The 11,747-nt window shown below is 41.2% G+C and overlaps 2 protein-coding genes across 2 annotated transcripts in view; one reads left to right on the top strand and one right to left on the bottom strand.

Moving 5' to 3' along the window:
* The window catches only part of NDUFB2 (NADH dehydrogenase (ubiquinone) 1 beta subcomplex, 2, 8kDa), a 1,894-nt gene extending 729 nt beyond the window's left edge, over window positions 1-1,165 (top strand). Inside the window, exons 2-4 of the mRNA XM_010566352.1 lie at window positions 21-165; window positions 243-340; window positions 1,079-1,165. Coding sequence (XP_010564654.1) covers window positions 21-165; window positions 243-317 — 220 coding nt within the window. The 3' untranslated portion in view covers window positions 318-340; window positions 1,079-1,165. The remainder of the gene's footprint in view (window positions 1-20; window positions 166-242; window positions 341-1,078) is intronic.
* Window positions 1,166-4,020: 2,855 nt separating this feature from the next.
* The window catches only part of BRAF (B-Raf proto-oncogene, serine/threonine kinase), a 68,422-nt gene continuing 60,695 nt past the window's right edge, over window positions 4,021-11,747 (bottom strand). The window contains exon 19 of the mRNA XM_010566260.1: window positions 4,021-9,809. Coding sequence (XP_010564562.1) covers window positions 9,787-9,809 — 23 coding nt within the window. The 3' untranslated portion in view covers window positions 4,021-9,786. The remainder of the gene's footprint in view (window positions 9,810-11,747) is intronic.

Raw genomic sequence — 11,747 nt, 5'->3', positions numbered from 1 at the left:
CGGCGGTGCGTTTGTTGCAGCGCGGGCGGCGGGGTGCACATCCGTCCGCGGTACCGGCAGTTCCCGGAGCTGACGCGGGCGCAGGTGATCCGGAGCGAGCTCCTCAGCGGCTTCATGTGGTTCTGGATCTTCTGGCACTTCTGGCACAGCTCGGACGCGGTGCTGGTGAGGCCGCCGCGGCTCAGGGCGGGGGGAGCGGGGGCCGGGGCCTTGTCCGGGCTCTGACCGTGCCTCTCTCCCAGGGCCACTTCCCCTACCCCGACCCTTCGGCCTGGACGGACGAGGAGCTGGGCATCCCTCCGGACGACGCGGAATAGGCGCCGCCGGCCGCGGTACACCGGTACGCCGGCTGCCGCCCCTCCTCGAACGGACCCGACGGCCCCCGGGGGCTGCAGCCGGGCTGGGCTTTGTCTTTAAAGGGCAGTAAATGCAGTCACCGGTCCTCACGCAGTCTGGAGCATGCTTTAAGCTTTGCTTCAAAGGTCCCGGCTGTGATACGGTGCTAGGGCATCGTGCCTGGCCCTGCTTTCTGGCTGCCTTCTCTTGGTACTGCTAGAAGTACCCTACTTTCAGCAATTATTTGTGTGCTTCCAAAGGTTAATGTGCCAAACCACTGTTGCACAGAGTGCAACTGTTTGCTTGCACCGTTTATTGCCTTCACACACTCTTCTTCTCAGGTACCTGAATACTCGAGTCCTGGTAGCCTAGTTTTGGCAATATAAGCCTACACTCTAACAACCTAATTTTTGAGGAGTTGCAGCTTAACTGCTACCAGTTCAAAGTTATTTTTTTGTGCTATTCTGTAGACCCAGCATTACCTAACCTTAAGGACATGCTGTCTCTCTTTCTAGAGAGAGAGACACCTGTGCAGTTTTCCCCTTAAAGGTTTCAGGCTTTTGCTCATTTCTGGTTCTTTTAATTACCCTTTCTCTTAAGCTGCTGTGTCATGTTATGGCTCTACAGCTTCAACTACTGCTGAAGGCAGCACGGGTGCCACCGAGGAGGTCCTTCCCTTGCTCTTGGTGGTGGGAAAAGGACGGGTGAAAAGGTTCTCAGGATTCTCTTCTGTCACTTGCAGGTCCCTGGGACGAAAGAGGCCCCTGGAACCAAAGCTTTGGCTCCTCCATCCTTATTTCAATAAAAGTTAACCATAAGCAAACTCTAAACTAAATTGTACCTTGTTTTTGAGTACCTACTGTAGGATTTCTGGAGGCTGAACATTATGGCTGCAGAGGCAGGGTACTTGAGTCCACATGAGCTTCTGTAATGTTTGCTTGATATATAATGTGCTGCCCCCAAGAAATAAGGTGATTTATCCATGATTTAAAACTTCCACAAGTGCACAGTAGGTAAGAATCCCATCATTAAAGCTCTGTCAAATAATCACTAAAAGGGTAGGGGAGAAATAAAACTTGTGTTAGAGCTGCAGAGAAGCTAACTGAAAGACATTTCACTGAAATCTTGTCACCAAGTAGCAACTGGAATAACAGTTGCCATAGAAGCAGGGGAAGTTACCCTGAAGAGAACCTAGACCAGCTGGTACCAAGCTTTCCCCAGGGTGAGGGGAAATCACCCTCGGATATTACCAAAGTCCAGAATAATCCTTGTGAAGTGAAAGCTTCTGCAATGGTAAAAATGCCTTGGGGCCAAGCACAGTGGTCCAGCGTAAGGAAGATGAAGGGAGGTGGGTTACTCTCCAGGCATTGCATAGTGGTTTTTTGTTCGTGTCCCCCCCGCCCCAGCCCTTTTTTCCTTCTAGAGTTACATTCTAAAACAACAACATCAAAGTAAATTTTTCACTCCCCTTAATCACCTTAGTTGCACCTCTGGAACTCCATGGTGATGAGTTGTGAATTACATGATAAACAATCTCCTTCAGGCTTTTCCATGCAGTCAATCTTTATTATAGCAGTATTCTCATATTCACATCAAGTACATAGAACTTTTTGCCTTTTATATAATACAGAGTTCTTTAAATAACTTTACACAGAAATAGTTTTCTTCAATCTGAATTCAGCTATCAAATTTTAATATGTTTTAAGTCTCCATGCTCTCTAACCAAACTGGACAATATTTCCCATTGTACAAATTTACATGAGAAAAATTCCAAAGTACAAATGAAGGGACAACAAAAGTAAAGGGGGAAGGAACAAACAAGAAAAATAAGTTGTATTGGCAATTACAGGGGAAACTTGTAGAAGGAAAGAAGGGGAGTTGCCATGACCTATGTAACAGGAAACCAAAACCAAACATTTTGTTATGAATTAAAAAATAAATACAAGTTTCAAAACAATTACTCCATTGTAGATTTTAAAAAGCAGCTATGGAAATCTACTAACACAATTGTTTTTTTTAAGTAACCAGACTGGACCTTCTACTTTGCAGTCATAAGCCCCTCACAGACCTCTGGTGGTCAAAAAAAAAAAACAAACCAAAAAACAGCTGAAAGGAATGTTGTGTTAGCACAGAGTTTAAATTGGTGGGGCATACATTTCATTGCACTAAGGAACAAACAAACAAACAAATCAAATCTGTATATAAATCTCCCTTTCCTCTCCTTACTAGATACTTTGCCTCTCATAAACAAGCCTCTGTATTATGAGGTAATGCCATTGTCTTGACTATATATAAAAATAATCAAGTTTAAAGGATATAGATCTGTGTATCTATAAACTTTAAACAAGCCAGTCCTCTCTTACTCCCCCATAGGGTCCAACTACTGAGTGCTACACCTTCCATCACTTCTTAATGAAACATATGCATTGCGCCTCTCGTGGAAACCCCCGCAAGAGACCAGTGCACCTTTCCTAATCTAGGAAAAGCAGCCTGCGCTCAAGTAAGAAAGACAGACAGTGCAAGTAATGCACAACAGATTACAAACATGTATACCTGCTCCTTCAAAACAAGGCAGAGTCACAGAAGGCAACAGTGGCCACCTTGCATGTGTGGTTTGACAAAGGGGAAGAGGGATCCAATTAGGCAGCTGATGACTGATTACTTTTGCAATTGCTTAAGAAAAATGTCCCCTGCCCAGCCCTGGGAGACCATCACTACACCTGACACGAGGTGGGGAGGGAAATTACAACTGGAGGATGAAGGGCCAGGAGGAACACTGCACCTGCAGTCAGGATGACCACAGCGCAGGTGGGCTGGCGCGTACATCCCAAATAGCAGTAGACCCTGCTCTAGCTGCACAGGTCAGCACTGGATCCCAGAGGGATTTCAAGGGTAGCAGGGGGCAGGACTTTCCCCAATCCCAACAAATGAGATCAGAAAAGAAGCAATGTTAATTTGGGCTGCCAACACAGGCAAGTTGGCCACTGTCAGGTTTCTGTCAGTTGAGGAGAAGTGTGGAGACGGGGGGAGGAAGGGGAGGCAGGTAGGACACAAGGCTCATGAAGGAATGATGTGCATTTTTTTTGTTGATTTTTTTTGTGTGTTTTTTTTTTTCCCTAAAGGTTCACAGCTTTGAATAAAAAAAAGCACATTTATTGCACTTACATTTTATTTTAGACAGAGTTAGTTTAAATTATGCCCTCTGTACCCCCCACCATCCCAAAATAACCCAACACCCAAGTTTGGTCCATTTTGCCCCCTAGACCCAACATCCATGCCCAGATGGTGGGCTTCATTTCTTCTGCTAATGTTCCACTGAACTCCCAAACACACAGATTTTCTTTTCAGCTAGGGTGAATACACAAATGCAACACAGAATGACATTTATCAAAACAAAACCCAACCATTTCCCAAACAAAAAAGAAAAGTTATTTTTTGTGGTTTACTCACTCAAAAGTAAATGTCACACGAGGCTTATTCTAAAGTACAGCTGCTGCAAATGCGACAAATGAGACAAAAATGACCAGACAGGCCACTGCTGGCTCTTAAGGAGGCCACATGAGCTGAACACATTGCTGCTGTGATGCCATGAAGCAAATGCCTAGGTAGCTTAGAAGTTTCTAAACCCTCCCCCCAGCAACCTTCTCTTAGGGAAATAGTTTCTTTGTGATTTTTTTTTTTTTTAAAAAGGACAAAATACCATCTTCTCATTTTTAGTACTTTTAGTGCAGAATTTGGGGTAGGTGGTAGGATTCCAGATAGTTCCTGGAACATTAGTTTTTACACTTTGCTTTCTAAAAGGAACAAAACCAAATTAAAATTGGTCTGATATTTCATATGAACTGTGCATTTAGACATAACTTTGTAATTTACAATTATGCCCAAAGTCTTGCCCCAAAGAAGGAAAGGAAAAGACCTGAAAAAGCACTAATACCAAAACCCATTATTTTGTCCTTTATGGACAAGTAGGTTAAATATGACACTGGTATGTAGGTACTGCCAGAAGTCTATGTAACCGGTTTGAAATTTGAATAGATCAAATTCAAAGACACTGGTTGTCCCTCAGCTGACAAGACACCTACTGTCTCCCACAGTTAACGTGCAATAAAAATATGCAACCACTGAAGAGTAACTGCAAGAGACCCAAGGAAGAACTAAGGAAACCTGTTGATATTCCAGAAAACAAAATTAATTGCACTTTCTGGGCCAGGGAATTAATTGTATGGTCTGATATATGTGGACTTTGATTACATGAGTACTAGCCATCAATTTCTCCTCATCTAACTCTCATTTTTCATCCACCATCTCATTCCGAGATGCTATGACAGTGTAACTTTGGGCCTCTCTGGAGCTTTCTACGAGCTTTCTTTTAATAAGATCTTTGTGTCTTTGGAGGGGGAGGAGGGCTTATTTATTTTTAAATTAAATGAACCTCATTTAACTTTCAATAGAGCAGATTTCAAGCAGCAGGTTTACTGTAACTGAATTAGGTATCCTTCAATTCCCAGCTTTGAAATGATCATAGGTATTTTGGGGAATGCTCTCTGCCCTCCTTGCTCTTTTACAGACATTTACCAGCCCCAAACTACCTACCTATAGTAATAGCTATATACAAAACTACTGCATCAGAAGTAAACCAAAGCCACTGCTCTAGTTACAAAGCACCTGGTTTACATTCTGTTGTACTTTTTAAGGTTGCGAAGGCACATGATCATTTGGCAAACTGCAAAGACTGTTTTGGGGGATCCCTATGTAAACCATTTAACAGAGGGTCTTGGTAGCTCTCTCTTCTAAAGAAGAGAGATACGCTAGTTTTCATCTGAATTTCTTCTTTGTATATTCTATATTCTGCAGTGTTTAAAGTTTCCTCCTTCCACAGTTTCATAGTTATTTACTGCTGTTATGGTGCTGACTTGGTAGCTTCTGTGTTAGCATCCTTGAAACTTAAATGCAAAGAGAAAGTTTTAACAACTTTGCTCTGCTCTTCTGATAATTTTATTTACTAGGTAAGAAGCAATGAAGCAATGAAGAAAGATATTTAAAATGCATGCCAAAACAAATACGAAGTGCAAATGCATATTAACAAGGCTGCAGTAAACAGAAAGTTTGTTTCATAAACTTCTATGTAAAATGCGTTAACAGAAAACCAGAACACCCAGCACCTTCAAAGTGATGCTGTAACAGCCCACTCATGCAACTGCTTTTTAACTGAACTTGGCTGTACCTAGAAGCTTTGCCTGTCACATTGTGCTACTGGTGATACTTTTTTCAACAGACAGAAGAGACATCTACAGTACAATGAATAGTTTGTGCTACACATGCTGCACTCACAGTCAAGAAGGGAATGAAATCTATAGGCTACAGAAGTGTGAAATGTCTACATGCTTCTCCCTTAAATTTAGCCCCTCCAGCTATCAAAACTTCAACTTGTACTTGTTTGTGAGGTTTCTGGGGATCTGGCTTCCCCAAATGTTCTGGAAAATGCTGGATGCATTTACATCACCAGGCAAACACAGAAGCAAACCTATTTATGCATCATCTTCAGTGTAATTTTTCCTCTGATTTTGGCATTTGTGGAAAGACATGGTATTTATCAACAGTCAGCATTTCACTCATTTTATGTCATGAAGGCCAAATTCTGCCTCAAACATTCTGCATCATCATCACCAGCTGCAAGAGCATTCAAATACAAGAAAAGATGATTTTAGGTAAGCATAAAAAGCAGAATTAGATTAATTTAATGACCTACATGAGTTTGGCAAAAAAGAAATGACTGGACTAATTGTATCTGGCCTATGTAGGACTTAATTCACGCAGAAATTACTTTCAAAATAACCAGGCCTCTGCTTATACCATTTGGTTTAAGCTCCACTACAATGTTCCAGTTCCAGCAAATACACCACAGGAAACAACCACGTACTGACAGGGAAGATGTAACAGATAACAGGCCTCTTCTAACTGTATGGAAAAGGAAAGGCAGAGGGGAAGGTGTATGTGTGGTTAATAAAAGACATGAATATCTGGGATTGGATACTGGTAGGTTTGCAAATAATTATTAGATACTAGATACTGCAGAGCTAAAAGTAGTATGAGTGTCTAGATGTTTGTCCCAACACGCGTACACAAAATATGTACTAACATCTCCATACTATGCCATGAGCTTGTGGCTGGGACACCACAGAGAAGCTTAAGAAATTTGGTGTAATGGACAAGAATGTATTGGTCATTTCACTTTACTTTCTTCATTGCACTGCTACACAGGACACTCAGTTCTTGTCTACTCCTATCTCCCCATTCACTAAACATCTACAGGGCACCTTTAAGACTGGTTCTGATGGCATGCAAGACATCCAGAAAAACTCCTGAAGGAAAAGATTAAAAAAAAATAATCCCAATTATTTACAAACCAAGTTTCTTCCAAAGTTTTGCGTGAGTATTATGTGGGACCTCACAGACAAACACACATTACTACAGCTATCTGGAAGGAAACAAACAAACATGAAAACCAGTAGAAATGCATCCTGAAAGGACTTCTCTAAACAGCAGCCAAACAACTTGCACATTCCTCAGGGAAAAAAAACAAAACCAAAAACCAGAAAAACAAAACTACAAACAAAACCCCAATAAAAAAACCCCCAGAGATCATGTGTTACTTATAAAGTGCTTTGCATGGACAAGGATAGCAGTTTTCCTTGTGCTTTTCTTATGGGCTCAAGAAGCATATTGTAGACTAATGGGTAATGAATCTTCACAAAAGTAAGTTCATTTTAAGCAAAGATGGAATGAAATTCCTAACAGTTGTATTTTAGCAGACGATCTTCTGCCAGCATGACCTTGTGGAAGGAAACTAGGGCTTTTAACAAGCTCTGTGAAACAAATGACTGTTGAACCACCTGTACATACTTGCTCCAATAACAGTTTCTTTTGAGAGAACATTAATTTCCAGTATGCCCAACATGTACAAATTAGGCTACAGCCCACACAGGGGCTGGAGCAATGCACAGGGTGGAATGAGAATGAGCAATGACCACTTCACCCTCTGGGAGTCTGTAAATGCTCTCACCTGCCTGCTGACCCCAGTGGTCCCAGGCTCCTTCCATCTCTTAGGTACTGGCCTCAGTTGATCACCAGGGAGCACGCCAATTTCACCCGTCTGCACACCACCACTCCCTCGTTACCTTCTCCACACTGGAAAGTGGCTATTGCTACTATTTAAATTCCTGCCAATCTCAATAAGGAAAAAAATCTTACAGCATCTGAAGACCCACAGCAGACAAGAAAAAATTTGTGCTTTTTTTTTTTTTTTTAAAATGCATCCTGTACACAAAATCAATTCTATTCATGTACCAACATGAATCACTTCATTCTTGTAGTGACTATTAAGTCATTCACTATTGCTGTCTTGCTAATGTTTGTGGAATTAATATGAATACACAGTATTTCAGTTATAATTCCCACTTCAGATTAGTCCAGTCCCTATAACCCCAGTAAATATTTACTGACAAACATAACAGACTACCAGCAACACCGCAGAACTCCAGGGTTTTAAAAGCACGTTCCACTACCGATGTGCGTTTCTCCCTTCACCTGGGAGCAACCTTCTGTAGACAGAAACAGTCCAACTCTCCTAGGGAGGGAAGGACAGCGTCCTCACCCAATGCACCCATGTTTAGCACAGACACCACATTCACACACATTTAACTCCTTCATTTATTTGTCATGACTTTGTTTAACAACCCCCACCTCCTCCCAGCAAGAACCTCCCCGCTAGAGGGGGGTCGGTTCTCCTGCCTCACCTGGAGTGGTACAGGGCAGAGAGGAATCAAATTCTGAAAACTTCTGTTTGAGCTTGAATTTCTTTCTAATGTGGTCTGACTTGCCTCTGTACAAATAATTTACATGTAAAACCACACACCAGAGAACTCTGCAAACAGATCACATCACAAGATATTCTACTAGAGGTAAACGATGTGCAGAACTTTACCAGTTGTTTTTTCCCTGACTGGGTAACTTGTCAAAAAGCTACCAACCATTTGAAAACCAGGATTGGAGGACAGGAAAACAAAGCACTCTAATGGAGATACCGCCACCTTCATCCTAGTTTGCAAAGTGTACAAAAGGGAAAGACAAACGGGAGGGAAGAGATGACAGGGAAGAAAGCAATGAGAGGAGAAGTAGTCAGCGTGGATCCAGCAAGTACCGTTTTGTTTTGATCTAACAACTTGCCATTAGGACAAGATGCTCCACATTTACACACACACTTATCAGAGGACATTTAGTTAACAGGATAAAAATCCTTTAAAAAAAGCTCTCGAAAGTACCAAAACATAATTTTCGGAATGTCTAATTCTAGGGGATTTTGTATTTCTATTCAATTCAACCTGAGAACTTTTTTTCCCATTTATGAAAACATTACATATTGGTAAGGTACCTGGCATTAACCTGCACCCTCATTTAAAATAAAACTTTTAAAGTAGGTACATACACCATTCACAGTCTGTATCAGGAATTCTACAGACTTCAGATGCTGCAGTAGCATCTTTGATAAACACATTGTATCATATGATACAAAAGAAAAAAAATAAACAGAGAGGACAATCTCGCTACATTTTTTTTTTTTAAACTTCAGTTTGTTGCTGGACCAACAAAAGAAGGATCTACCTAATCCTTCTAAAAGATGTTGTATATGCACACACCAAGAAAATACTGGAAAAGGAAAAAGGTTAAGGTTGGTGGTTGTTGTTTGTTTTTTGAAGAAGTGATAAAGTAAATCTGAAAAAAGGTGCAGCAGCATCCCCTTTTCCTTCAGATTAACCTCTTCGCCTTTTGAGTAACATCTTCTCCAGCTCCCATCACCCCACACTTTTAATTTTACTGGAATAAAACCCAATAATATAGACAGATTTAGGTGTTTGACATTGTAATACAGTGAAAAGGGGATACTGCATTGTCCACAAATCAGTGAGTACACTGGGAAAAAAAAGATCGGAATGGAGGATGATTCTTTTAAATTAGCACTCATCAGATTTTCAGCCTCTGATGGTACGTTGTTAGAGGGAGAAAGCCGACCGGCAGACCATCCAAAGCAAGTCTCCTAAGTTGCAGCAGCAGTTCCATCCCCTCATGCCCGAGCACCACAGTCAAACCACGAGCGCACTCTCCTCTCTCCTGGGAATGATGCCAACGGCACAGGCAGCCACTGCGGGTCTCCGAATGCATGTGGTGGTTTGTGTTGAAGGAGAAACACTGGCAGCAGAGGATTCTGGTTCCCAAAAAGGTACTTTTTCCCATTGTGTTGGACTGGCAGTTCCATTCTGCTCCACTTCTAAGCTTATGGATATCTTTTCTAAATTACTTTAGGTTTTGCGGAGCAGAATAGAGTTTTGATGTTAAGAAACTGTAGGAACACAAGACTTAAATAACAGAGTGGGTGCTGCCATGGTGCTGTGGCTACTTGAACGCTGCAAATTCTCCTGTAGAGGGAGGACAAGAGCTTAGTTTAAAAAGGTGATTTCCGTTACTAGGTGGTCAGAGATTTTCTCCAGACTAGTCAAACATTAGGTTGAATATAAAAGATGTTAAAAAATGCAAACTGTTAAAATTAAAGCACAAAAGAACACATAGTGAGAGAACATTGAATACAGACCCAGCATATTTTACCAGAAAAGAATTTCTTGAAAGCAAGCTGTACCCATTCTTCCCAAGACAGAAGTCTGAAAGTTCAAGCAAAGTCTAATTCATCATGCATTTGAAAATAAAATGTGTCAGTTTAATTTCACTTTAAACTCCTTATTGCACATATATCCTCCTGAAAAGCAACAAACTGCAATAAACGTGTCAGACTGCAAACTAATTTCTATTCTGGTGTAAAACTGGTTTCGTAACAAAGAACTATTTGACACACATATTAACCTTTAAAGACTATATACAGTAAAGTGCCTGAATATTAAGCCAGTACTGAAGAATGCTAGGATCTGGTTTAGAAACCAACAGAGCAACCTACTGTGAGAAAAATAAGAATAGTGACATTGTCTACTCACTCCCAGACTAGGAATTAGGCCTCGATACTAGGGAGCACAACAAATAAAGCAACCCCATGCTTCCTTCAGAATTACTGGATAAGCAGTAATGCTATGCAGTGCTTTCACATGCAATTATCTCCTGAAATTCTACATAGTTTATTTGCATCAGCATGCCGTGAGATAGACTGGTAGTCCCATTTCAGAGATGATGAAACTACGGCACAGAGTAAAATCACTGCCCAAAGTCTTAAGAAGTTTGCCAGAACACTGAATAGAAGCTGAATCTAAGGTACTCATCCTCTTAATCTTACACATTAGCCAAAAGATTTCCCTGCCACCCACAAAGAAATTGTATTCTATAGGATTTTTAGGGAGGGGTGTCAAACTATGCTTAACCAAAAGGACTTAGGAGCAAGAGAAAAAGAAACATACATATAACTTCCCTGTGTTGGGTTTCACATGAATTTTGGGTTAGTTTATGCCCCTTCCTTGACAGCACTCCTCAGAGTCCTCCTAATAATGAAGGAACAATAAGCATGCATAAAGACCCCCTTTGTTTTGTTCAACAGAAGTGTGCTGAATGCCATTACATTCAAACAACTGTTCCCTATCTTGGTGTCCTTCCATCCTTTCAAGAGCAAGCGTTCTGTTGGCTTTGGTTTTTCTTAAGATTCTTATTCTGAATACTGGAAACAAACCAGAAACATCCCTGCAAACGGAATTTTAGGCTGATAGCATTAATTCCATGGAATGTATTGCTGTATAAAGAAAAGAACCAAGAAGAGTGATCAGCAGTCAGCACGAGGAGGGGGAAGAAAAGGCGTCTGCAGGGCCTGGTAGGAACAGCTGATCCAGCTGCTCTAAGGGAACACGAAGAAAGCAGGGAGAGGGGAGAGGGCTCTGTGTGTCATACGAAATGAGAAGGGAGTACACCCAAGGCCTAAAATAAGGGTGGCTGGCACAGGGGACTCTGACAGATCTCAAGCTCTACGTGTCTTGATAGACTGTGGTGGTAGGTTTAAGTTATAACAAAATAATTAAAAACTTCACAATGGGTCTAATTGCCTGTTTTACTAGTTCTACCAACAGATAAAACCCTTGCTCTAAAATACTCTAAATATTTGATAATTTTTCTTGCTTCTCTCTGACACATTTCACCGATTTCCCAACTACCTTCACAGTATCTTCTAGAAACACCTTAATTTTTGTACTTTTTTTCTTTTAAGAGAAGGACAAAAAAGTCATCAAGTATTGCCTGTGAGGCTAATTTTTAAGAATGACATTCACGCTTAGCTACACTTTCAAAACATGCTCTACTTAATTTATTTTTCAGTCTGCCTTCCTAAACTGCTGATTAAAGATCAATTTATAAACAAGAGATTGCTCCCT

This window comes from Haliaeetus leucocephalus, unplaced genomic scaffold (genome assembly GCF_000737465.1).
Source record: "Haliaeetus leucocephalus isolate CR32 unplaced genomic scaffold, Haliaeetus_leucocephalus-4.0 Scaffold206, whole genome shotgun sequence".
Lineage (NCBI taxonomy): Eukaryota > Metazoa > Chordata > Aves > Accipitriformes > Accipitridae > Haliaeetus > Haliaeetus leucocephalus.
The sequence above is the reverse complement of the archived record's forward strand: the minus strand, read 5'-3'. Positions and strand labels throughout refer to the sequence as shown.